At 42.4% G+C, this 26,440-nt stretch overlaps 2 protein-coding genes across 3 annotated transcripts in view; both read right to left on the bottom strand.

The window, feature by feature from the left end:
- The window catches only part of LOC310710274 (uncharacterized protein), a 982,430-nt gene that overhangs the window by 503,653 nt on the left and 452,337 nt on the right, over positions 1-26,440 (bottom strand). The window lies entirely within an intron of this gene.
- Positions 1-26,440, bottom strand: part of BCAR3 (BCAR3 adaptor protein, NSP family member) — an 85,093-nt gene that overhangs the window by 47,657 nt on the left and 10,996 nt on the right. For both annotated transcript variants that reach the window (XM_083511049.1, XM_083511050.1), the window contains exons 2-3: positions 15,980-16,307; positions 1,784-1,823 (exon numbers count right to left, since the gene is read on the bottom strand). In XM_083511049.1, coding sequence (XP_083367175.1) covers positions 1,784-1,823; positions 15,980-16,307 — 368 coding nt within the window. The remainder of the gene's footprint in view (positions 1-1,783; positions 1,824-15,979; positions 16,308-26,440) is intronic.

The raw sequence follows: 26,440 nt of genomic DNA, 5'->3' as shown, positions 1-26,440 counted from the left end.
GCTTCCAAGTATGAGGCAGTAGCTTATCAGCCTGTAAGGCCTAGGACATTTTTTAAGGGCCTTTTACATGATAGCGTCACAACATACGAAAAATGACTCCCTTCTAGAATTGTGCCTTCTAGAATTTTATTTATAGAAATAAAATATATCCCACAGTGGCTTAAAACATAGACAAGCAATTTGAAACACTATAAAATATCAAAACTATACACTAATAACGTTCAGCAGAATTAAATCAGTATTTAGAACAATTTCGATATGGGTTGAGTTCTGGCCATGGTCACTCTGATGGATGACCTTTACAGAGAGTAGGGCCAAGGGGAATGAGTACAATCTTGCTCCTGCTTCTCAATCTTTCTGCAGCTTTCAATATCATTGACCAGAGGTTTTCAACCTTTTTGAGTCCACGGCTCCCTTGACCAACCACATTCTTTCTGTGGGGAAACATGCTCTGAGCCCCAGAAGCCCTTGCCAGCAGCCCCTCACCCCTTTTCGAACACCCTCCCTTGCGGAGTGTTCCCTTAGCCTCCTCTCCTCTCTCCTTGGGAGTCCTCCAGGCGGCTACCAACCCAGTCTCTGAGCTGCCCCCACCCCAAAGAGAGGTGCCTCCTCCCTGGCTAGCACCAGAGGCTTCATTCGCCTGGAGAGCTTGTAGCCAGGGCTGCTGCAACGAACAGCTGTGCACACCTTTGGGAGGCAGAGATGCAATAGGGCATCAGAGAAGGAAAGAGGGGCAGAGGCCCGTGTTGCCTGTGGCACCCCTGACCATCATTCAAGGCACCCCAGGGTGCTACGGCTCACTGGTTGAAAACCGCTGTCATTGACCATGGTATCTTCCTGGACTGGCTCTGCGGGAAGGGAATTAGAGAGCTGTGTTACAGTGGCTCCAGTCCTGTCTACAGGACCAAGTCCAGAAAGCGTTAACAGGAGAGTGCTTTTTGACCCCCGGTCGAAATGCTATGTGGTGTGGTTCTGAACTATTCAATCCCCAGTGCTATCTATCTGTGGAACTGGCACTATTACAGATGCCTCATAACACCTGTTCCACACCTGTAAGTCAATCTTTTAGTGTGGCAGCATCTGCAACTTTGGAACCCCTTGCCTATTGACATCAGGCAGGTGTCTTTCCTGTATTCTTTTTGGTGCCTGCTTAAAATATTTTGTTTTTGTTTTTTGTTCAAGCAAGCCATCCCAGACATGTAGAAGCTTATGTGTGTTTTTAGCTACTGTTGTTTTTAATCATCTTTTGACTGCTTTCAAATAAACTGTTTTTATCAATAATTTTAATGTTCTATTTTAAATTTTTGTAAAGCCATCAAATGGCATATAAAGCTTGTTTATATAAATATATAAACAAAACGTATTTTTAAAAAGTCTAAACATAAAAACAAAATGTTCCCTTTTCCTACATAGGTCAGTATTTGACTCTACTCAAAGTGCCCTGTTGCCATTGCAGTTTGTGGCACTAGGGATCAAATTGCAGATGCAAGGCCATGAATACTGGAATATAATCAAAAGAAAATGAAAAAACCCTTAGTGACAGTGCTGATTAATTACCAAGGTCACAAAGTGACCTTATCTACTTTCTACTTGTTTGATACAAGCACTCTAATTAGCTACCCCTTTTTTCCTTGAGAATCAAATCACCATAATACTGTGGAACAATGAACCAGAGAAGAGATACACTTGCAATTATTGGCATTTACTAATAAGATAATGAATTTTAGCCTTTTTATTTTTATTTTTTACAGGGACTTGGAAGTAATTAAGTAATATTTCATACCTTTACATACTCCATAGCTGGGTCCATAGCATTCTGATCTCTGCAAATGAGAAGTACAGCAATGAGTACAAAGGTTTTGTCTGATTTAGAACAAAATCAACATTTTATTTGCTTTTTGGATCAAGCGGCATGAATAATGCAACACACTACACACACAAGTTGAAAGCTTAGGAACTGTAGAGCATCTGTTTATTTACCGTATTTTTCGCTCTATAAGACGCACCAGACCACAAGGCGCACCTAGTTTTTGGAGGAGGAAAACAAGAAAAAAAATATTCTGAATCTCAAAAGCCAGAGCAGCAAGAGGGATCGCTGCGCAGTGAAAGCAGCCATCCCTCTTGCTGTTCTGGCTTCTGGGATAGCTGCGCAGCCTGCATTCGCTCCATAAGACGCACACACATTTCCCCTTACTTTTTAGGAGGGAAAAAGTGAGTCTTATAGAGCAAAAAATACGGTATCTGCCATTGTTATAATGCACATACTATGTGCATCATGATCATGTTCATCTGATCGTATTCAAAGGCAGAATTAGAACCAGTTTACACAACCTTATACGATTGTTTACAATTCATGCTCACCTTTTAAAGAGATGATTATATGAGCATGCCATGGTCAAATAGAAAAAAAATACTGAAGACTGCATCTCTCTCATTTATATCTCTTTAAAAACCAGATGCAAGAAGGTGTGAAACTGCTCAAGTAAATGAACCTGTACTATCAAAGGCACACATCAGAAAAATACAGAACTGTACTGTGTTGTAATAATAAAGGGAAACCATCACAGAAGTAGTCTCTCTCACTTTGAGGAAGGGGCCATTTAAGTTGAATATATCCAAGAGGAGCTTTAAATGTGTCTGATGATCAAGCTCTTCCCCAAGTGAAATAGAAATCACAGCTTTGGCACACATTCAGTTTGGATTGTCAAAATGTCAACACATATTGAAAATACAGTGGTGCCTCGCAAGACGAAATTAATTCGTTCCGCAAGTCTCTTCGTCTTGCGGTTTTTTCGTCTTGCGATGCACGGTTTCCCATAGGAATGCATTGAAAATCAATTAATGCGTTCCTAGGGAAACCGCCTTCAGACCAGGTCCGGGGACAGTCTGTCCCCGGACCTCTTCTGAAGGCTGGGGGGGGGGGACAAGGGCTTTTCTTCCCACCCCCAGCATTTTAAAAAACCCTGGGACAGCGGAGGACTTCTCCGCTGTCCGGGGCGATCTTAAAATGCTGGCGGCATTTTAAAATCGCCCCGGACAGCGGAGGACTTCTTGCGGGCTCCGCAGCTCACCCCCTGCTTCGGGGTGCAGGCTGCCGCCCCAAGCCTTGCGCGCAAGGCTTGCCGGCATCTCCCCCAAGCAGGGGGCGGGCTCCGCAGCTCACCCCCTGCTTCGGGGTGCAGGCTGCCGCCCCAAGCCTTGCGTGCAAGGCTTGCCGGCATCTCCCCCAAGCAGGGGGCGGGCTCCGCAGCTCACCCCCTGCTTCGGGATGCAGGCTGCCGCCCCAAGCCTTGCGCGCAAGGCTTGCCGACATCTCCCCCAAGCAGGGGGCGGGCTCCGCAGCTCACCCCCTGCTTTGGGATGCAGGCTGCCGCCCCAAGCCTTGCGCGCAAGGCTTGCTGACATCTCCCCCAAGCACGGGACACGGGGAGATTTTAAAATGCTGGGGGTCGGCAGCGCTTCGTTCCCGACCCCCAGCATTTTAAAACCTTCCCGGGACACGGGGAGATTTTAAAATGCTGGGGGTCGGCAGCGAACGCTTCGCTCCCGCCCGCCAGCATTTTAAGATCGCCCGGGGCAGGCGGGGGGAAGGCAGGCGGGGGGGAGCAAAGACTTTTGCCCCCTGCCGGCCTTCAGAAGAGGTCCTCTTCTGAAGGCCGGCTGTGGGCAAAAGTCTTTGCTCCTGACCGCCAGCATTTCCCTATGGGCTTTCGTCTTGCGATGCAAGCCCATAGGGAAATTCGTCTTGCGAAGTGCCTCCAAAACAGAAAACCCTTTCGTCTTGCGGGTTTTCCGTCTTGCGAGGCATTCGTCTTGCGGGGTACCACTGTAAACACACAAAAGTAACTGAAGCCCTTTCTATGGATTTTTTAACTCGAAATAAGAAACTCCTGAGATAACACACGAAGTAGGCCTGGAAACGATGCAATAACGAATTCTATTTACAGGTAGATAGCCGTGTTGGTCTGCTGTAGTTGAAACAAAATAATAAAAATTCCTTCCAGTAGCACCTTAGAGACCAACTAAGTTTGTTATTGGTATGAGCTTTCGTGTGCATGGACACTTCTTCAGAAATATAGAACGAATTCTATATTTGCTTTCAACTTACTGTGTTGACTATGGGTTTTATACAAAGCATGGGATGGTATTAGTTCTATTCAAACAAACAGTGAGCTATGCCAAAAGTTACAAATGAGATGTGGACTGTACCCATGGTCTTAATTCTTCAGAACCACAAGAACTAGAAATTAATTGCATACACAGGCTATCATTTTACTGCATTTTCTACCACACATTTTATCACATATCTGCACTTGGAAGAGCAATAAAATCATTCTTAACTCTTGGCAGTGAGATACAGATGATCAAGCTACTTCAAGGATAGGTTGTCCAAAGGAAGCTTGGCTTACTACAGTCATCCTGCCAAACAGTAACAAAAGTATTATAACACACCCTTCCAACGGCAACTCAGTGCGCCACACCACAACATCTTGTGTTGTGAAAGTTTCATTTGGATGTTCAAATTAATCTATTCTGGAGTAAAAATGAAGAGGGCCAGCTGTGAATGTGTTTGTTTGTCTAAGGCGGCAATGAAAGTAAATCCCACTGAAATCTGAGGGCCTTACTTTGCGGTAAACACATTTAGGACAGATTGTGCTGTATGACAAGCATCTTCTTAGAATACGTCTGTTAAGTTGATCTTCTGCTTGTAACTTGATATCCAAGTTCAAAAAAATTTAATGGGCTGCAATTTACTTTCTCTGGAGCCAATTTGATAAGGAATTCTGTTTTCCAGTCTCTGCATTGTTTCAGAAAAGATTATTTTAAGCTCTCCAAAATCCAGAAGTCTATAAACTGAGGTCCAATATTCATGCTCATCTGAGTTAAATGACATGTGCACAGCTTCTGTCCTGGCTGGGATACAAAACTAAGGTAGCAGCAGAGTAGAGTAAGGTACCAGTTCAGAGTAGAAACGAAGACTGGACCAGATTAAATACAAATGTCTCCCATTTGCCCCATGTGTGGGCCCATACTGGGGAGCAAGAGCATGTTTTAGCTCCCTGTCCATCAGAGACGTAGGAAGGGGGGAATGGAGGGGGCAATCCGCCCCAGGTGCCACTCTGGGAGAGGTGACAAGATGGCGCCTGCCTCCCCCCAGCTGTAGAGCGGCCAAGGACGCCCACAGTCCATATGAGCGCCTCTCGCATGGTGACCATATGGGATGACACACATGCGCATCCATACAGGCTGCGCTGTCCCGGGAGCCGGAAAGGGTTCGCCCGCCACTGCTGTCCACCCAGTGCACCTGACCCATCTTTGTTGTTCCTGGATGTCACTGGATTGTATGCAAGTCTTATCCAAGAAAATAAAGAGAACCTGCTGGATCAGGCCAATGGCCCATCTAGTCCAGCATCCTGTCCTCATAGTGGCCAGCTGGATACCCGTGGGAAACCCACAAGCAAAACTTGAGCACAGGAGAGCTCTCTCGTCCTACAGAACTGGTACAGTGGTACCTCAGTTTACAAACTTAATCCCTTCCGGAAGTCCGTTCTTAAACCGAAACTGTTCTTAAAGCGAGGCGAATTTTCCCTAATGAGACCTCCCACGGTTTGGATTCCGTTCTTAGACCAAGGTACAGTTCTCAAACCGGGACACTATTTCCGGTTTTGCGGAGTTTGTAAACCAAATCATTCTTAAACCGGACTGTTCTTAAACCGAGGTACCACTGTATTCTGAAGCACTGCTGCCTCAAACTTTGGAGGCAAAACATGACCATCATGATGAGTTGCCATTGGTGGTTTCATGGAGGATAAGGCTATCCTCCAAAAAACTCCTTTAAGTTACTAATTTACAGTACCATTTATTGTTGCAATGTTTTAATGAAATGATTTCTTGTCACGAAGCTCTATTTTGAGCTGTCCCCTGACATTTTTCCCTTTGAGAGGAATTCATGCATGTGTGTGTGTATCAGAATTGAAGATGGCCGAATCCACAAGGATGTGCTGTACAGGGAGATGGTTTCAGGCACCAGGCCCTTTGTCAGACCAACTCTGTGTTACAAAGATGTCTGCAAATGTGACATGAAGGCTGGCAACGTCAACCCTGCCATGTAGGAAGCCCTTGAAGATGACCACAGCACCTGAAGATGATCAGTCAGGTTGTGTATCCACAGCGGTGACCAGAGGAGGAATGACCACTGGGAAGAGCGCAGAGAGAAGAAATGCCATGGTGCATCTGCATCTGCACAACTGGATGCCTTCATCAGCCCCAGTTGCAAAGAAACATGTCTCTCCCATATCGGTCTCCACAGCCACAGAAGACGCTGTAATCTTCCAATGGTTTGACCTCACAAAGGTACACTCCTCCATTGTTTCTCAGGACAGATATATAGGTAGGTAGGTAGGTAGGTAGGTAGGCATCTAATATAAGCCAGGCTTCCTCAAACTCGGCCCTCCAGATGTTTTTGGCCTACAAGTCCCATTATCCCTAGGTAGCAGGACCAGTGGTCAGGAATGATGGGAATTGTAGTCTCAAAACATCTGGAGGGCTGAGTTTGAGGAAGCCTGATAATAAGCTTTTTCATATTGACTTGCCATCTGTCTCCCCACCCCACAAACCAAAGACAGCTGGCTACAGGCTTGCGTACCTATGTGAAAACATTCCCAGAGCAGTGCCTCTTAAGGTTATCAGCTACAATCCCCCCCAATTTATTTCTCGGCAAGCAACATATTAAAGAGACCAATAAAGAAAACAAACCGCCACTGTTACAGTCTCTTACCACCAATTCTAATTAGCCATGTTTATGGGGTCACCGGAGATAAATCAACAGGATTACAACTGTGCTCAAACACAGCTGCTCATTGAGACCTTGAGTATCAGTTGCAGTTGAAAGCTTGTTTCGCTGCCTTAATAAGCCATCTTTCATCTGGCATTATAAAAAGTTCCTAGTTAAAAGGGATCTTAACTTTCTGTAAGAACCCACCTACATCACTACCTCCCTGGGGTATCTTTTGCTGTTTGCTTACAGGCTGCTTTCTACTTGCATATATGATGAAATCAAGTAAGCCGTGGGGCTCACACAAGTGTAGAGTTTGCACTGTATGTTTGGCTTCCCAGTCATCAGATAAGTCTTATTTCCATGTCAACAAAAGAGCATTTGATGTAGAGAGGAGCTCATTAGCATTGGAAAGGAAAAGATGTTTTGTTCTTTAGAAGATAAGAGAACAATTATAACAAAAAGCAGCTTCTCAATTGAAGAATAGCATCAATTTAGGAACTATTTGGGGTGACAACACAGACACTCAGAAACTGCACACTAGAGGCAAAACAACCCAATGTTGCTTGCCTTTAGAGCAGGGATCAGCAAACTTTCAGCAGGAGGCTGGTCCACTGTCCCTCAGACCTTGGGGGGGGGGGCTGGACTATTTTTTTGGGGGGGGGATGAATTCCTATGCCCCACAAATAATCCAGAGATGCATTTTAAATAAAAGGACACATTCTACTCATGTAAAAACACACTGATTCCTGGACTGTCCGCGGGCCGGATTTAGAAGGTGACTGGGCTGGATCTGGCCCCTGGGCCATAGTTTGCCTACCCATGCTTTAGAGTGCTAACCTTTTGGAGGCATCAACATTTCCCTCCAGTTTTAAGCATCTCTCTCTCACACACATACCTCTGCAGTTGTGCTGGATCCAGAGAACAACTCAGTTGTAAGCCCTTTTTAGGGTGAAGTCTTGGTGTGGTGCTTCAGTGCTGGAAGAAGAAATATTCGCCTTCCATACATACAAAAATTGATTAACAATTTTCACTCCATGTCCCTATCTGAGTTGACAAAGTTTTGATGTGACTGCAAAAATGAAAAATACACACACACTAAAATGAGCCTTTCTTGAGACATATGTCCCATAGATGGCAGCCCAGTTTATTTGTGTTCATAATTTATATTGTTAATGTACAAGATGAGAGCATTAATAAAATGAAATTAATGAAACAAATTTGGAAAACTACGATATCCTTTTATTGAACTTGCATGTAAAAAGGGAAAACCATTTTGCACCACCTTAAATGCATGGTAACCTATGAAAAACTGCACTTGGTTAAATGCAGTGCTTTTTTCTTTAAAAAAAAATGTTTAGGTGTACTCTCATTTTCCTACTCATATTGAAATACTGCTCCTCAATGAGGCTAAACTTAGATTCACAAAATGTTTAGGGGTATGCGTCCCCCTGCACGTCCCCCCAGAAAAAAGCACTGGTTAAATGTATTATTTTTATGTCCTTCTCAGGACCGATTGGGGATGACTGAGCTGATGACCTGTACAACTGTTTGGTCTGCTGTCAAGGTGCAGAATGTCAATGCACAGCTCCGAGAACCCTGCTCTCCCTTCTTACAGTTCTTTATAAACTTGAACAACACAACCATTCAAACAGAGAACTGTAAACAACTAGGGCACATAGCCACCACGTGTCAGTGGAATTTCAGAACTCCTTAACTTCAGCAGGATCATGCATAAAAAGTTGCATAACATTACATGTGCAAGTGGCTCATCACAAGACTGATCCAAGAAAACTTTTTTGTCCTCTAAAACTTTGTATCAAGTAAATGTAGTTCACATTTCTATTGTTACAATAATCTATAACATTTTAGCACTCTTTGAATACAGTCTTTGAACAGCATTTTCACACCAAAAATAAAAGCTAAAAAGCAGTTTCCTTTAAGTTTCAAATAGCCCCACTTCTGTCATCTACCAAGCACTTCACAGCTGGACTCCAATTCATTATCAATGCTCATTCTTAGGACTCTTAGATGCATAAATCTCCTGAGATGAGAATGCATTCTTTGGCATTTGGTATTTGTCAATTAAGTTAACCAACACGTACACTCGAGTACATGGCATGTGCTCATTTCACAAGTGAAGAGTTGTCCGTGTGTGTGTGTGTCAGTCACTAGTTCAGGAGATTTGAAACTGAGTAAGCGTGTAAGTGTAAAACAAATTTGAAAGGCTTCCCCTACCCAGACTTAGAATCACCAGAGCAAAATGTGAAAGCTAAGACACAGAGCATTGCAGTGAAGCTGGATCTCGGAAGCCTTTTTAAAACAGAAGAACCAAGTGTTTGGGGGACAACTATATTGTTCATTAAGTTCCTTATAATACCATTGAAACCTGAACTGTGCAAACAGAACTCCTATAGAGCTTCAGTACAGCATTTGCTGCCAGCAGCTTCTGAACTTACTGCAGTTCTGGGGCAGGCCATTACAAATCGTTCCTTGGTGTCACTGTGCTTACTTTTCCCAAGCTCCCAGCATGCAGCTCTACTCCTCCTGTACACAATCTGCATGTCAGGGGTGGTGTGGGGAACAGCAGGTGCTAGGATGTTTGCAGTTAAGGTACAGAAGGACCTTGACTGGACTTACATGGCCCGACTTGAGCATTTGCCAAACTATACCTGTATGTGCAACCAAGACTTCAGGAATACATTAGGATTCAAACGCCAAATCAAATCCCAACAAGGTCAACAGGGTATCTTATCCATCTACCAAAGAAGAATGCTGGTATGTGAACTCTATATACCAACATTGCAACAGGCCACACTGTGCTCATAGGAAACTGTTTGTGGCTTACAGTTCTCTGAAAATTCACTTTTCTTTTCTTTTTAGCTGAAATGCAAATAAGTGATCTCAAATGCCAAGAGGTCAGAATGGAAGTTATTCATGCCTGAGGGTTCCAAGTTATGCTCTCCCTCTACCCCTCCCCATTTTGCTCCTCTTTTACATCAGCAATGGACACAGCGTTACCAAATGGTGCTGCAACAGTAATTTCCTGTATTGGCAGGGAGTGGGAATAAATGACCTTTGAGTTACCTTCCAACTCCAAGATTCCAAGTCAGATGAGGCTTAGGGAAGCTTGGCATGAAGTCAAAGAGCCAGGAGACGATGCCTACCAAGCAGTCTTGAATCACCTAATGAGCCTGCCTTCTATTTTGTTGAGGTCCAAAGCAGTAGAACTCCCAGCTGATCTCAAAATAATTTCTACCATTCACTTGCTGCGGCAGAGCTTCCCAAGCCATAACAGCAATATAGCTGGTGCTTCAATTATCCATGTAGCTGATGGACATTTGCAAAGCAATGTGGACATCAGTGCTCTCAGAATTAAACAAGCCCTGGGTGTTTCAAATGCTTATACCCCCCCCCCTTTAATAAGCATGCTTGCTCCTTTTAAATAGCCATAAATCTTTCCAGGACAAAATTATCAACAAGTTTATGTCTCTGCATTCTCGCAGCAACCGTTCTTCGCTATGCACTTTTGAAATACTTTTAAATACTTGAGTAGCTGATACTGAATGATGACTTGACTGAGCATCATGAGATAAGAAAGGAATTTTTAAATAAAGTAAAAAAAAAAAATGGAAATCCGTATGCATAAGTTGCCTGAAGGGCACTGCGCATTCCAGAGACCTACCTGCATTTTTCTTCCCTGCTTCTCTCTCGTTTTTTAATGTCTTTGTAATGTGAGTTAAGTTCTGTTATGCATTACTTTCGCTCTAGAGGGCCAGTGTATATTTGCATTTAAAAATATGTATCATGATTTTGCGACCAGAGCATTCCTGCATTATAGCCAAATTGAATTTTTGCACTACACAATCAACTCTACAGGTTTACTGTGAGAGTTACAACAGTTGAAATCAGGACACTTGGTTTGGTCAAGCCTCCTCAGGAATGTGCTCAGAGGTAGATTTCAATAAAACTGTAATGTACACAAGTTATAAAGCTGAAAATACTGTGCCATAGCTCACAAACCATATGTGCTCTCAGATATGCCAGTAACAAAAGCTTCTCTCAGGACTGATTTTACATTCTGCAGCCCGGGACACATGCCTGAACAGAACGTGCATGTCTGCTTCATGTGCTTGGATATGTATTTTACAGAGGATCAAAAAGGAAAACATATGAGAGCGACAATGAGGAAGCTATCATGTCCCCATTTCAAATATATTTTGGAAGGGACAAGTGTCAAAATATAAACGTCATACTAAACTGCTGATGCATTTTGATGATTCAGGTATTATTTCTTTTGTGCATGTCTTATTTATTTATTTATAATTTTATTGTTTATACCCTGCCCATTTGGCTGGGTTTCCCCATTCACTCCAGGCAGCTTACAGAATACATAAAACTTAATAAAGAATCAAACATTAAAAACTTCCCAATACAGGGCTGCCTTCAGGTGTCTTCTAAAAGTTGTATAGTTCTTTATCTCCTTGACATCTGAAGGGAGGGTGTTCCACAGGGAGGGTGCCACTACCGATAAGGCATTTTACATTTAACTATGTAAAATAATTTTATATACCACCCTTTTCCATAAAGGCCTCAGAGTGGTAATACAAAAATATATAAAAGGCATATATCTGAGCACTGGCAGCAAAAGGGAGATTTGGCCCAATGTGTCAATAAAGCAACTCAAGGCAAACCTCTGCATTTCAAACATTCTAAAACTACAAGACTGCTTTGTTTATACTGATGGTGAAAGTGGAAAAGCATGTAGCACCAGCATAATGTTCACCATATAAGCTTGCAAATGACAGATACTTGGGACTGTTATTTATTACTTCATATATGCTTAGGAATGTTCTTTATTACTTCATATGTTTCTTTCTTTAAAGAGGAGACATAGCTATAACAGTGACTCAAACCGTCTTTTGTGTCGGCAGGCGAGTTTTTTTTGGGGGGGGGGTATTCTAGGCGTTTGTGAATTAAATTTTAAGACACACTAAACTTAGGGCACACTATTGTGCCCAGGAAGAGTTTGGAATTATTATACTGGGTTAAGCAAAATCTATGCCTGCCCTGTTCCCAATTTCCAACTGCCAAGGCTGCACAAAACACCACTGTTTGTGTACAAGCTAAACAGTCACCTGCATTTATAATAAACAATATGCTTAAACAGCTACATTCTTGCTTGCTTGCTTGGGGACATAAGTGCAATCTTTTACCCCACTATATCAACACACTAGATTGCTTACGTGAAAGAAGGCCTGTGAAATCCAGCAGCAGAGCATTCTTCTTCTGATAGTATCTCTGCCTATTTGTACCATCCAGTAAAATAGCAAAAGTTAGACAAGGCAATAAGCTCATAAACCAGCTCAAACAAGCAGCAACCTTCTGATAAGGTCGCTCTACAACAACAATAAGCCCCCTCCTTAGGGCATTTCTTTCCATGTGATCTCAATCAAGACTTGCACAGCAGGGCCATGCACCCTGCACCACACAATTGTACTCCATGACAGCTCCTCCCAAACACCGTTGACGTGGTAGAGGACGGTCTGAAGAGGATATATCTAATGACATGTGTAGGCTCTATCCTACACATGCCAATCATGCAGCTCATGGAGACAGCTTACAATCCATTCAGCTGGATTTCCCCCTTCAGATCTCCCCCTGACAGGTTGACAAGTGTGAGGGTGGGGGCACAGACAATAGCACACACAGGGTGAGCATGTGCTAATCTGCTGTCCCTACGCAACTGAGATCACATGGAGGGAACCACAGGGGCGGGTCTACTATGAAATTAATGAAGCTTAAGCTTCAGGGGCCCTAATCCGGGAGGAGCCCCAGAAGCAACTTTAGTCCACATTGCTTAAAAATTTGGGGTCTGGTAGACCCAATTTGAGTCGCACTTGGATGTTTACAAAATGTGTCTGAACTCAATCAAAGTTCATGTACGTAAGTTGACATTAAACAACAAAAAAAACCCATATATTTACTGTTAACATTGTGATTTCTAGTATCTGGACTGCTTGTTCTTCAAGCCCTTTTCAAAGCCAAATTATAAAGTTCAGGGAGAAATAGTACCTCACTTATAATAGCAAGCCATTCTTTCTTCTTTACAGTGCAGTAAATGTAACACCGTATTTTAAAAGATGTATTATCACAGATCTATAGAACTATTGTCCAAATAGGTCTCTAGAAGTCAACCGATTCCCACACCCTTCTCTCTCTCCAGCATTCATCATCTGAAGTCTATCCACCTGCATGGAAAATAGGATTAACACAAACCACTCAAGAGATGATTATACACAGCTACTTCATAAAAGCTTCCAGAGCCAAGGATTCCACAACCTTCCCTTGGTGACTCAATAGCTGTTGGACTGTGGTAAGCAATATTACTGAGGAACACATCACCCACCACTGTCCCACATTATAGTACTTTGTGGCTACCATAATTTAAGGAAAAGTTGAATAATGAGTTCCATGGTGAAGAGATACTTGGCATTAACAATCCAAGTACCAAGTTGAGCAAACTAAAACATTTTAGACTAAGAAAAGATACCTCGAAGTTTTGCGTCATTTGCAAAATTGAATAAAGATCCCCTCCATCGATTTCATCTGAGTAGCTGATAAAAATGTTGAAGGGAACCAGGTCTAGAACAGAGCTCTGCAGTACTCAGTTTGAAACCACCCTTCAGTTTGATGAGAAACCATTGGTGATCTGTGAGTATAGTTTTCCAACCAACTTTGCTGAAATCAAGGTAAATTACATCCACCACATTTCCATAATCAACTACACTACTAACCCAAAGAGAGGCAGGGGTATCAGGCAGAAGTTATACTCAACAAATCCATGCTAGGCTTTCTGCTAATCACTGCATTGTTATGAAGATGCTTACAACAAAATGCTTATTGGGACTTTATGTTCTAGCACAGTGGTTCCCAATTAGATAATCACTGAGGACTCCCTATTTTTCAAAAGCCAAGCCACAGACCCCTTACTTTTGAAAATTTTGATAACTCTATGGTAGTTAGCTCTACAAAGCATTTTTTTAAACAAAATGTGGGGTAGCAAAGGATTTTAGGTATACTAAAAAACACGGACCATAAAATTTGTGATATTACCATGCAAAAATGACAAAAAATTAGTTGTGGGAGAGGCAAGGGATGGGGCTGCAGACCCCCTGTGTGCGTTCCACAGACCCCCAGGGATCCCTGGACCCCTATTTGGGACCACTGTTCTAGCATCTTCCTTGGTAATGAACCAGCCTGTAATCTACTGAATTCTCCCTCTTCCTTTTTTTAAAAGATGGGCCATCAGCCTGTTTCCTGTCCAGTAGAGTTCAAAGTATAACGTAAGGAGGCACACATCCCTCTGCATATCAGATTACTACCCCTAGAGTTTCCAGTGTTCACTCTCTGTTCTAGAGAAGGTCCTAGATGAGCAGCAAACCATTCATAAAGTTGTTTGTTCTGTATGAATGCTGCTTTCTGCAAACCCACAAGATTATACTAGAAATGGCCATCCCACAATGATACACACATCTGCATAAATATCCTCAAGCATGACAAAGCACAGCCTTAGAGGTTTTCCTCACAGTGATGGGTTGCAGCCTGGGCTGGGCCCAAGCCCTTGTGGAATGTACCCATCTTTTCCGACCTTGCCTAGACCTTGCTGTAGGGTGAAGCGATGACACACCCAACCTAGTCAGACTTCAGGTATTCAGAGACTGTACAACTCAGTTACAAAAGCTCTCAGGCAGCAGTCTTCAGCCTGTAGCATCTTAGCTCCTGGACAGTCCAAGAGCAGCTGCTGTAGCCCGTCACAGCAATAGAAGCAGCTGCTGCACAGCAGCTGCACCCCATGTGCTTCCAATGCCAGGTATGCCAGCGGTTTGCCAGGACTCAACTGCCTCCAATGGTACATGGCAAGGGAGAAAGTTTTGTGGAGTGTGCCTTTTGCTGCTACGTTTTGGAATAAATATTTGCAACATGGTGATGTCAATGAATTCTTCTAACTATGCTTTAGTCAAGAGTAGATCCACAGAAATTAATGGGTCTAAACTGGCCGCATCCATTCATTTCAATGGGTCTACTCAGAGTATGGGTCTACTCAATGGGTCTACTCAGGGCACAGGTGGCGCTGTGGTCTAAACCACTGAGCCTAGGACTTGCCAATTGGAAGGTCGGTGGTTCGAATCCCCACGACGGGGTGAGCTCCCGTTGTTTGGTCCCAGCTCCTGCAAACCTAGCAGTTCGAAAGAACGTCAAGTGCAAGTAGATAAATAGGTACCGCTCTGGCGGGAAGGTAAACGGCATTTCCATGCGCTGCTCTGGTTTTGCCAGAAGCGGCTTAGTTATGCTGGCCACATGACCTGGAAAAACTGCGGACAAACATCGGCTCCCTCAGCCAGTAAAGCAAGATGAATGCCACAACCCCAGAGTCGTTCACGACTGGACTTAACTGTCAGAGGTCCTTTACGTTTACTTTTTTTACTCAGAGTATAACTAACATTGCACACAACCCAGTCTTTTTATGCCAACTTCACTTTCCTGTCCCCCAACGCAGAGAGACCTAGCAGGATCTCTAATGAGACAGAGCTCCCAATGTGTCAAATCAAAACTAAAGATGTTTAACCAAACAAGACATGCTGTTGCAAACGGAGGCCAAAACAGACAAAGAAGCAATTTATGTGACAGATGCCTGCTGCTTTTGTTTGAGAGATGAAAGACGGACACATCTGCTAGTCTTTTTTTTTTTTTTTAAGGCTAAAAATCATTTCCCTTGTTAACCGCAATGCATAAGAAAGAACAACTGGGCACTGCAAAAGGAGCACATTGCTACAGTTACTGCTAAAAAGGATGAGCATCAAATGTAATACTGGTTCCTCTCAGGGCTATGCACAGAGAAAAGAGAGCCAATAGATATGGTCGTTTTAGGCATGGGCAGGGGAAGCAAGATGGTTTACTTTTATTCTGCCACTGTGCCTGCTACTCACTTAAAAAAGAAAAGAAAAGTTCAAGTTATTTACATATGAATGGCTGCTATAAGCAAACAAATAAAGCAACATCTGTAAAAGGACAGTATATTTACTTATGATGAGCATAAACAAATATGTGTTCACCTATGCATTGCAATATTTTACGCATCACTAGAAATACCAATAAACTTAGGTAGCACCCACAGCAGGTTTAAAATGTAACATGATTTACCTGTGGTGGAAGCTCTCACTCTTGTGGTTTTTCTGGAAATACTCCCCTATAACACCTTGCATCAAAGGTTCTTGGGGTCGATGTGCTTTGGAGTATGGCGAAGTCCCCATGTGGCTAAAAACATCACAGGGTCCAACAGGAATGGTCCCTTTTTTCTTCCTCGGAAGGGTGCCATGAATGGAAACATCTTGACAGGTATGGGAGCGATGGTCTGCCAGAGATGGTTTGCTGCTCAAAAGGTCCATAGAAGATGCCAGCGAGAACTCATGGCTCATCTGCATATTTCTTGGGAGACTTGCAAATTTCCCAGCTGCTATCATTCTTAATTCTAGAAAACAAAAGTTGTGCATGGTGGAAGTTAGAGAAACACCAAAGCTAACTTTTTGGATAGGGGTAGGCTATGGATCAATTGTTTCTATTCAAGTTGCTCATGTATATTAGATTCATAAAGGAAAAAACAAAGAGTATATCCCTAAAATTAAGGGTTGGCAACTGAGAGCTCTGAAAGCAAGAAAGGCTGCCACAAATATACCCAGTTTTAGATTCTAGTGTCCTGGCTTTCACCACAGTAGCTGCTGTGACTTCCAAGTCAACATTGCATTGGCAAGACTTTGAAAAAAATTAGATGGAAGAGTGTAGTTGGAATAGGAACAGCATGGGTAGCTGCTGATAACCGCTCAGTCATCCCTGATAGCTATTTATATTTTTAAAAAAAAGATATTTATTAAAGGTTTTAAACAATAAAATCACCAAACATATAAAATACCATCACCAAGATACAACAAACAAAGAAAAACAGAAAGAAGCAAAAAGATAAACATAGAATAGAAAAAATACAACGAAATCAACTGTCCGTAAATCATAATTCCATAACCTTTTGGACTTCCTCACATCTCCCTTTCCTGCATTCCCAATTATAAAATTATAAGCAGCAATTTATCACCTTGTTTCAATTCTTATTTTGTAATTTTCAAATATTATGTCTCCGACTTTAGATATTTTTATCAAATACTTAAATACTTAATTTAAACATAATGTTACTCCAAATTTCATCTTTTTCTTAAACATCACTTATTCTCATATTCCTGATAGCTATTTATAAAGGTAACTGAAAATTCTGTAAAACAAGAGGAAAATCTGCAATAATAGTGTCAATGGCTACTATTGCTCTGATATCCAATGCAAGAGCAGCTCAGCTCACCAAATTGCAATTGTATACTGGTCTCATCCACTGGCACAATATCTCACACACTGCTTTGCCAGTACAGTGGTTTATAGGCTTGGCTCAATATGCATGACAAGACCCAGGGCTGGAGACTCAAAACATACACTTGATTGTTCGGAAGGATTTCTGGAGGTTAGGCTGTTATTACCGACAACATTTATCTTTCTAATTGTTTTTTAACCCCCAAGTTTTTAAGCAGGTCAAACACCAGCCAAGAATCATTAACTACAGCTAAGCTGTCAGAAAAGACTGATATTGTACAGACTATCCTCAATTTAAGAGATTACAAATCTAAGCTCAGCAAGGGGTGCCATCTGAAAAAAATATCTTTAGTGCTGCAAGAAAGCGGCTTGAGAAGCAAAGGTATGCTCATGTATCTAAATGCCTGCCAACAAAAAATGCACACACATGCTTGGATTGTGAGTTCCTGTGAGCAAAACTCTGCTCTTGGGATGTTCCCTCCAACGTAAGCGGGGGAGGCAATTTTCAGATTCTCTATCCCCTTGAAAATCTGTAGGGGCCCTTCCAGAACAATGAAGTGGGAATGCAAGGAAAGGAGGAACGGCAAAAAGTGTGTCCCTGTCTTCTACCTATAGGAGTCTATGCTGGATCAAAAGACCTTTGACAAATGGAATGAGACTTTCTCAAAAACGTGCAGCCAAGGAATTGCAGTCTTACAACAGATATAAATAGGGTGCACAAGCAGGCAAGGACATAACAGAGGTGTCAGTTGCAAGCATCCAAATGCCAACACAAATCAAAACATCCGAGTGAAATGAATGGAGGGCAGGGATAGTTGTGGACCACACCAAAAGAAATAATATCCATTTTATGCAACTGTTAAAATCTGAGTTCTGGGCTGGGGGGAAAACCTGTAGCATTTATCCCATGGTAAAGTTAAGTGTTCTCAGTGTAAATGGTACAAATAGGTCACAAAATTACCTTCTCGTATACTTTTCTCATATGTTGTTTCTCATACATGTCTCCTCATCTCTACTATTTGTAGCTGCTGCACTCTATTTGCACTTACCTAGGAGTAAACCCCATTGAACTAAATGGAACATACTGCTGGGTACACATGTACAGAATTACACTGTAAGAGTAATATTCTGTGTTATTCCCCTTAAGGTACACACTCCTGCAACACTTTATCCTAAAAATATTCTGTGTTATTCCCCTTAAGGTACACACTCCTGCAACACTTTATCCTAAAAACACTATGGGTGGAATTCAATGTCACACTATGTTGAACATCCCACCTGTGCAAGCATATTAGCTTGCCAGTTGAAATTATCCCCCTTTCCCTGGTTTTCTGGGGGTTTTCATGAGTCCTCCTCCCAACAAGCCAATTTCAGGAGTGTGTGGAGTGGAGCCCCTTTGAGCAAGCCCAAACCCTTCAACCAACAGGGTTTCTTAAGTGAATCCTGCCCTGTGGTTTTATGTAACCCTTACAGGAGGCTCAAGAAGGACTCTTCCTCCCCCGGAGGGAATTCCCCATGCAAACCAATATCCCAGCACGAAAACATCCAAGACATGCTTACTAATACAGGCCACCAGCATAAAATGTTCAAAGATATGGCTTTTTGCTGAGCCTAAGCAGTTGTAGAAGTTGTTCACTACACAGCTGGGAGATCTCAAAATGCCTTAAAGGATATAGTATTAAATTCAGAGATGAGTATTGCTGAAAAAGCAGATTTGCTAGGAAATATTCTTTTCTTCTTTCTCTGCCAGTGTCAGCTCAGTCAACCAGCTTCAAAGGTTGGATCAAGATGCTGGAGGGGTTTATTACAAAAAGATATGGAAACAAGTTTTGCATGTCTTTGCTGAAGTGCAATCAACTACAAAGCTTCAAACTCTGAGAACTAAGGTCACTTGGTACAATTTTTATCTAGGAGTTCCATGATGTCCCCAGTTAAAGCTACCAACTTTTGAACCAGCCTCCAAAATAACACCATTTATCTCCATGCTTTACAACTGTTCACACTGATTTCTTCAATGTTAAGCTGCTATTTAAAAGGCACAAGTGATATCACAGGGTATTTTTCCTGATGAGTTGGCAACCTGGTGATGAATCAAGGTGTGGACTGGGAAACCCACCAATGTTGGTTGAGTAGACATGCTTATACATTCTTTCCACGTTATTATTTTCATCAAGAAAATGACTACAAAAATAACCCTAGGAAAGCGTTTTTTTTCCTGTTTTCCTTAGAATGTTAGAGTAAACAGAATAAATGCAATGTAAGGAGCCTGTTGGATAATGATTAATGTGTGTCATTGTTAATCAGTTTCGGGTCCATTCAGGAAACCAGCAGGTATGAAGTACTACAGACTCTCGTCAATCATCAAAACTCTGGTTGTTGGGCACACCCACAGGGATAGACTGGAGTGACATCACTGCTTAGGTACTACAAACCACAAGAAAAGTTATGAAGCAGACTGTTAAATCCTCTTGAATGCCAGTACTGTGGTTCAATCTACGCTCATTAAAAGTTTGCAAAGCTCAGTCCCAAATATTCAAGTGAGATCATTAGTGTCCTTGCCCTGCTTATCTTCTTTGATTTGACTGCTTCTTAGCAAGGTTGTTTGAAATGAAGTTAAACATGCCATCACACTCTTTTGAAAGTTTTACACTAGTATCTAGGGCTATCTTTTTGCTCACTCTTGTCCTCAGTTAGGGAGCAAAAAAAACCTAAAAAAACTACATACACCATATTTCCTGTTCCACATTCAAACATTCCAAGGCAGGAATGGCCAACATCTTGGGGGTGGGTGGGGTGCTACTTCCTCATGAGCAGCAAGACTGTCAATGAGAGCTTCCCACTTACTGATCACACAGTGATCAGGGCAGGACTTTGGGGCAGAAGGCCAGTGCCTCACGAAACAGAAGAAAGAGGTGCTCCCAAAATGTACAAGAGCTAGTTTATCACATTTTGAAGCGAATTAATACATGCTACCATCAAAAGAGCGCCCCCGCAGAAAGAACATTAAGAATCTTGTTGTTGTTACTGTTTAGTCGTTTAGTCGTGTCCGACTCTTCGTGACCCCATGGACCAGAGCACGCCAGGCACTTCTGTCTTCCACTGCCTCCCGCAGTTTGGTCAAATTCACGCTGGTAGCCTCGAGAACACTATCCAACCATCTCGTCCTCTGTCGTCCCCTTCTCCTTGTGCCCTCCAACTGTAGCAGGAACCCCCCCCCACCCCAATCATTCTGTTTGCACAAACTTCACACACACTCACACTCACGCACTACATATGCCACATTTCTGTTATAAATTCATAGAAAATCAACCATACATCGGATTTGCACTGTTCCATTTTTATTTTACTCCATATGACAATGACTATCAAAGGGGGGCAGTGATTCTGGGCAGCCATAATCCCTTCACCATCCCAGCACATCCACAGGAGCCCTGCCCAGTTGCTATGTCAACCCTGATAATCCCAGACAGAAGACAATCAAAATCATAAAGAACAGTGGATTCACCACAGGCTGAAACAAAGGACGATGATCAGATCTTCCCTCTGGGGGCAGGAAACTGCAAACTCCCCATTGTCACCTGGAAAGTACTCATGGGGAGGGGGAAAGGAGGAACCAGCTGGGTGACTGGACACTCAGGTTACCACCACAACTCCTCCCTCAACCCCTCCTTTCTGTAATGTATGCATGATGTCAACCCTTTCTGTAATGTATGCATGATGTCAACCCCTCCTTTCTGTAATGTATGCATGATGTTTCTGGGGGTGGGCTTGACCTAGAGGAGGGGAATTTCAAAAGTTTTTATAAGGTCTTGCAGCCCATTGTTCTGGGTCTTTCCTCTCTCTTGCTAGTGAGGGAAACACCCTGTTGCAACAGATCAATAAAGGCCAAGCCTACAGGCTGCTGTTTTGCTCCAAGTTATCCTGGTTGGTGTCTTTACTTTTTGTCCAAGAGAGCCCTCAGATTTTTCCGTTAACACATCTTTCCCAACATCAGGGAAGTAAAGAATCTAAAGTTACTTAATTGCACCACCGAGAACATGTGTGAACCAAGTAGCTAGTCCAATGGTGCAGGATCATTGAACAAGTGTACACAGAGCTGACCTGATCAAAGTTTGGAAGAGTGAATCTTTATTATTTCAGCCTTGCATCTTGCAGACACTGCTGGGTCATGAAATTGGATAATACTGGGATCCAGATCAAATAAAAATGGGATTCGGCTCTGGGACAAACAAACAAACAAACAAAACCTTGAAACGACTTAAATTGCATCTCTAGAAACATGTTCTCTTATTAGCTGGGGGAATGCCTAAAACCATAACAAAAACAGATTCCAAAAACAACAAAGTATTATTTTAGTTTGCTTCTTTTGTATCTTTTCTTTTCAACATGTCACAGTAGAATTATATCTGCAGCATGGTCATTAACCCTAAGGCTAGTTTTGTTGACAGAAAGCTACAAGGAAGAGATAAAAGAAGTTAAAACCTCAAAACTCACAGAGAAACAGGTCGTTACACCAGCAGTTAAGTTTACAGTCTGTGGGTAGAAAGTTACACTTAGATCTGGAAGACTTGGGTTGAAATCTATCTCCACCACAGATACATTTGCCAGCCAATCCACTTATTCAAACTAAACATAGTCTGGCACTGCTGGGACCCTGCAACTTGAGAATGCAGATTGGGGGTTGTGGTAGACATCACATTATCACTGTCTCCAAACATCTAAAACTTCTTGCCCACAAAGCTACCCACATCAGGGAGCATGGTTTTGGCCTAACCTTCTCCCAGATGTGCTTGTTTTTAATCTGTGCCAAGAGTTTTTATACATGGAATCACCAAAAACATCAAATCCCACACACCTGAATTGTGAAATGGCACAACGCTAAGGGCTACTTGATATTTCTGAAGATGTAGATTGGAGGAGCCACTGCCTGCAATATGGGAATAACTATATTAAAGGAAATGATGTTGTGGAGCCAAACACAATAAAGGTAACTCATTTGCAATTAAATTTGTCATCAATAGGAGGAAGAATGACTAAAATTCGGCTACCAGATGAACTCCTTTCACACACAGTTTAAGTCTAGGGATACCACTTACATATGCCTCATCCATCCTTTGGAAAGTTCAGAGCAGCTTACCTGAAATTCACAGGTAGTTTTCCATCCATATACGAGCTGAGCTAAGCTAAGATCAGCTAAGTTTACACAATCTAACTCAGGGGTCAGCAAACTTTTTCAACTAGGGGCCAGTCCACTGTCCCTCAGACCTTGGGGGGGGGGAGACTATATTTGGGAGGGGTGATGCAAGAGCACCACGAGCCCCGGTGGCTGCTTACCTGTGTTTTGCTAGCGGCAGGGGCTGGCAGCGGGACAATGAGCAGCACACGAAAGGGCTCTGGAGAAGGGCTGCTTAAAATGGCAGCCACTCAAGCACTGCTGCTGCTGGCACCAACAAAGCCCAGCCCCCTTCCTCTAGGCAGGGCGGGAAGAACCCAGGAGGGAGGGAGGAGGTGCTGGCGCCGTGTGAGGGAGAGGGAAAGAACGCACGCATGCTGATGATCCACACGGCAATTCCAAGACCATCCACGGGCCGGATCTAGAAGGCAATTGGGCCTAATCCGGCCCACAGGCCTTAGTCTGCCTACCCATGATCTAACTGTTCTATGATGCCTAAGGTGTCTCTGGCTCCTATTCAATACTATGACCTGCTTCAGTTGTGCCATTATTAGGGTAAAGCCAAATGGCTTTCTATACTGATCCTAAACATATTTATTTCAACTGAGCCTTCAAGTGAAAAGTTTAGGATCACAGAATTTTAATGAAAATATAGATTCTGAAAATCATGAGCTCCCTACAGATAAATGACATTGATTTTTTGAGCCATTACTCTTTTGGATAATCTGTGAGGAAAGATTAACTGTCTAAACTTTACTGACCATATTCTGGTCTATATACACCCAAGCTCTAGAGATCAACTTCTCTTCCATATTTTGGTCTAATGAAGATGCCTGTGCAAGAATATCAGTTAATATTTCTATCAATAGAAAAGGCTGAATAGCCTGATCTAACCTAAGTTGGTTTGCATTTCTGTTTTCACAGGCAGAGTCTTCCAATATACATAGGCACTGCAATGAAGAAATCCAGGGCTTGCTTTTTCCTTTTTTTTGACAAATGAACCTTTGAAAAAGAATACAAAGGGACTGTGGAACACACAGCCTGATAAAGATAAAAGATTATCTGGAGGGAATAAACACACCAAAAGCAAAAAGTCTGCTTAATTCCATCACCAACAAGTGTGTCTGCTAATTGTCAAAACTTCAGATATCAAAGGGTTCCACCTTTGTGTAAAGAACACAAGAAGAACCCTGGACCCTTCCAGCCCAGATCTAGTCCAGCATTCTGTTATTACTGTGACCAACAGATGCCTATAGGAAGCCCACAAGAATAACATGAGTACAATAGTTCCCCCCAGAAGTAGTCTATGGCACTACACCATTTTTATAATTAAAAACGCTGACTCATCTTTAACATACATTATGAACATCTGAATGCGCATTGGAGCAGCTTCCCATGACGACAGCATTGTGCTGAATCAGCGGGATGAGCATGGCAACTTCATTTCTACCCCAAGCCAAAAGTGAACACATTTGTGGGGGTAGCTCTCAGTTGCCTGAGCGAACTCTTTTTCTTTCTGTCCTTTTTTTACTCATTACTCATGCCGAGCCAGCCAAAATCGTAAGAATTAATGATTTATTTTCCAAGTAATTTTGGAGCCAATGCATAGCCCCAAAGCAATCTATCTTACAAAAGAAAAAGCCAGAGCAGCAGCACGATACAAATAATTGAGTCACCCAGTGTGAAAACTTTTATTGTAATGGTTATGAATGTATTTGGTGAGGCTTCCTAGGCAGGTTAGGGCAGGAGCAGACTTCTCTCCCATTCGTACGCAGTCACATTTTTGTCTGTGCTACCTCTACCCTTCATTCTCCTCCAACGCCAGTATCTCAACCCCAGGACACCTTGTCATTGAGCTCTGGCGCTAATAAATTTGTGTATCTTCTCTGGTGTTGCACTGACCAACGGTACTGAGAACCAACAAAGAATACACTTTTAATCCCACTTTTATTTTGGGGTAGCTCTTTTCTTGGGAACTATACAATAGATCTCTGGGGAACCTCTAATAGATCAATGACAGGTTCTCCTGTTTTGTGCTGTTATTGGCTACAATTGCTCAATTGGCATTTCAGCTTTTCCCATCCACCGATTAAAGCATCCTGGGGAAATATTCCTCTTGAAGAACAGACCTTAAGTGAGGCAGAACAAAATACCTGATGAAATCACACCACAGCCCTCCCAGGTAATGAGGGTATGCCAAAAACTGCTTTGACCAATTCTGCACCCTGAAGCGAAGCCTTTTCTCGCCTTGGAGAGAACTTGATAAGATCAAGTTTTAGAATCACAGTTCTTAACAGAGCATGGTGCAAAGGCCTTTTCCACTGGTATCTCCATATGCCTTCTGCAGTTGCTTCTAAAGTCAGGAGACCATCCAGAGTGGGATTCAACATGCAGAAGCTTCTGTCGGGACACAAAATCAGCAACCCCTCTCCCTACAAGCCTAAGCACCTTTTGCTCATTCATATGGGTGTTAAGATCCCTAAATCTATTAACTGCCATATCTTAACTGTTTTATATAACTGTTTTTACTATTATACTACTTTGATGTGAGGCTACCATGCAGGTTGCTGATCAAATTACGTGGTCCATCAACACTGGAGCAATTGGAGCTCCTAGGCAAATTACTGGACCTACATATTCTTAATATGAATTATTCCTGTCAATGGGATTCTATATGACTGTCACATTAAACCATATGCATCCCTTTTGAGAGTGAATTTAAAATACACTTCCAAACAACATTATACAGTCAAAAAGCAACTAATACTATTTAAGAAGCTTCCTGCCACTTTTACTGAAATACTATCATTTATTTTTAATCCATTGATTGCTTAAAAACAGGCCCTTAACTTAATACGTTCTGCTGACAGCTCAAATAAGAGCTAATAAGCAGATTTCAGAGAGGAATGCAGTTCATGATTTACCTCTTTTGATCATATTATATGACTCTTTGTGAAAGGTTCCCTCCATATTGAAGGAAGGGAACTACATTTAACCTTCTCAAATAGCATGTCACTCAGTAACATGTCAAGATGTTTTACAGAAGGGATGATCAACCTTTCAACATCAGAGCTCCAAAACCCTTAATTCCTATGTAGAGAAAAATGAATTTTGGACAGATGAACTTCAGTCACGCCACAGGGCTGAACAGCTTAAAAAGCTGCACCTTCCAAAATATCCTCTTTTATACAACTATGAAAGTACAGGATCCCTATTGCTGAAAGGTTGGTCATCTCTGATTTACAGTGAGAGCTCTGTAATTCTTACCAGTTAACAAGCAGCAAACTCCCCAGTCCAGTGCATGCTTACTCAGCTGTTTATTATCAGATTTACTTAAAGGTAAGGGCAGATTCTAAAAGGACCGCTATGTTAGTGTCTTGCAATAAAATCTGTCAGAACAGCCCAGTGGCACCTTGAAAGACTTAACTAATTTACTGTGACATAAGCTATTATCTGCCTTGTCAGATGCATGAGAGAGATCATGAAAATACTAAGCAAACAAAACAGAGGCCTGGTTTGCACATAACACTACGTCATGGTTTGTTTAAGCCAGGGATTGCTTAAGTGTAGTTTTCTAGATGTTGCTGGACTGCAGTTCCCATAACCCTTGACCATTCACCAAGTTGACTAGGGGTGATGGGAGCTGGCACTCAACAAAATATGGAGGGCCACAGGTTCCTCACTCTTGATTTAAGTCGTGGCTTGTTTAACAAACCACAAATTTCCTCACATGATTATATTCTAGCTTGTTTCTCCAAGGTTTCTTTTGTTTTCCAGCCGTTCTCACATTTTGCCTTTTATTACTTGTTGAGCCTCTGGTGTTGAGTGGCCAACAAACCATAGTTAACGGTGCTGGGTTCCTGCATGATGCCAAGCAAGAAGGCAAACACAGTTTCATAAGCAAACAAACCATGGCTTCACACTGTGGTTTGCTGGTGGCAATTGTGGTAAGCTTCTGGGCAGGATTCTCACGTAACACTAACCCATAATTTAATAAGGTATAGCTGAAAAAACAAAGTTTACAGTTATGTGCTAACCAGGCCAATCAGTCATACATCAACAATCTTCACTAGCTTCATTCT

Source organism: Podarcis liolepis, assembly GCF_965112155.1.
Source record: "Podarcis liolepis genome assembly, chromosome: 6".
NCBI classification, from domain to species: Eukaryota; Metazoa; Chordata; class Lepidosauria; order Squamata; family Lacertidae; genus Podarcis; species Podarcis liolepis.
The sequence above is the reverse complement of the archived record's forward strand: the minus strand, read 5'-3'. Positions and strand labels throughout refer to the sequence as shown.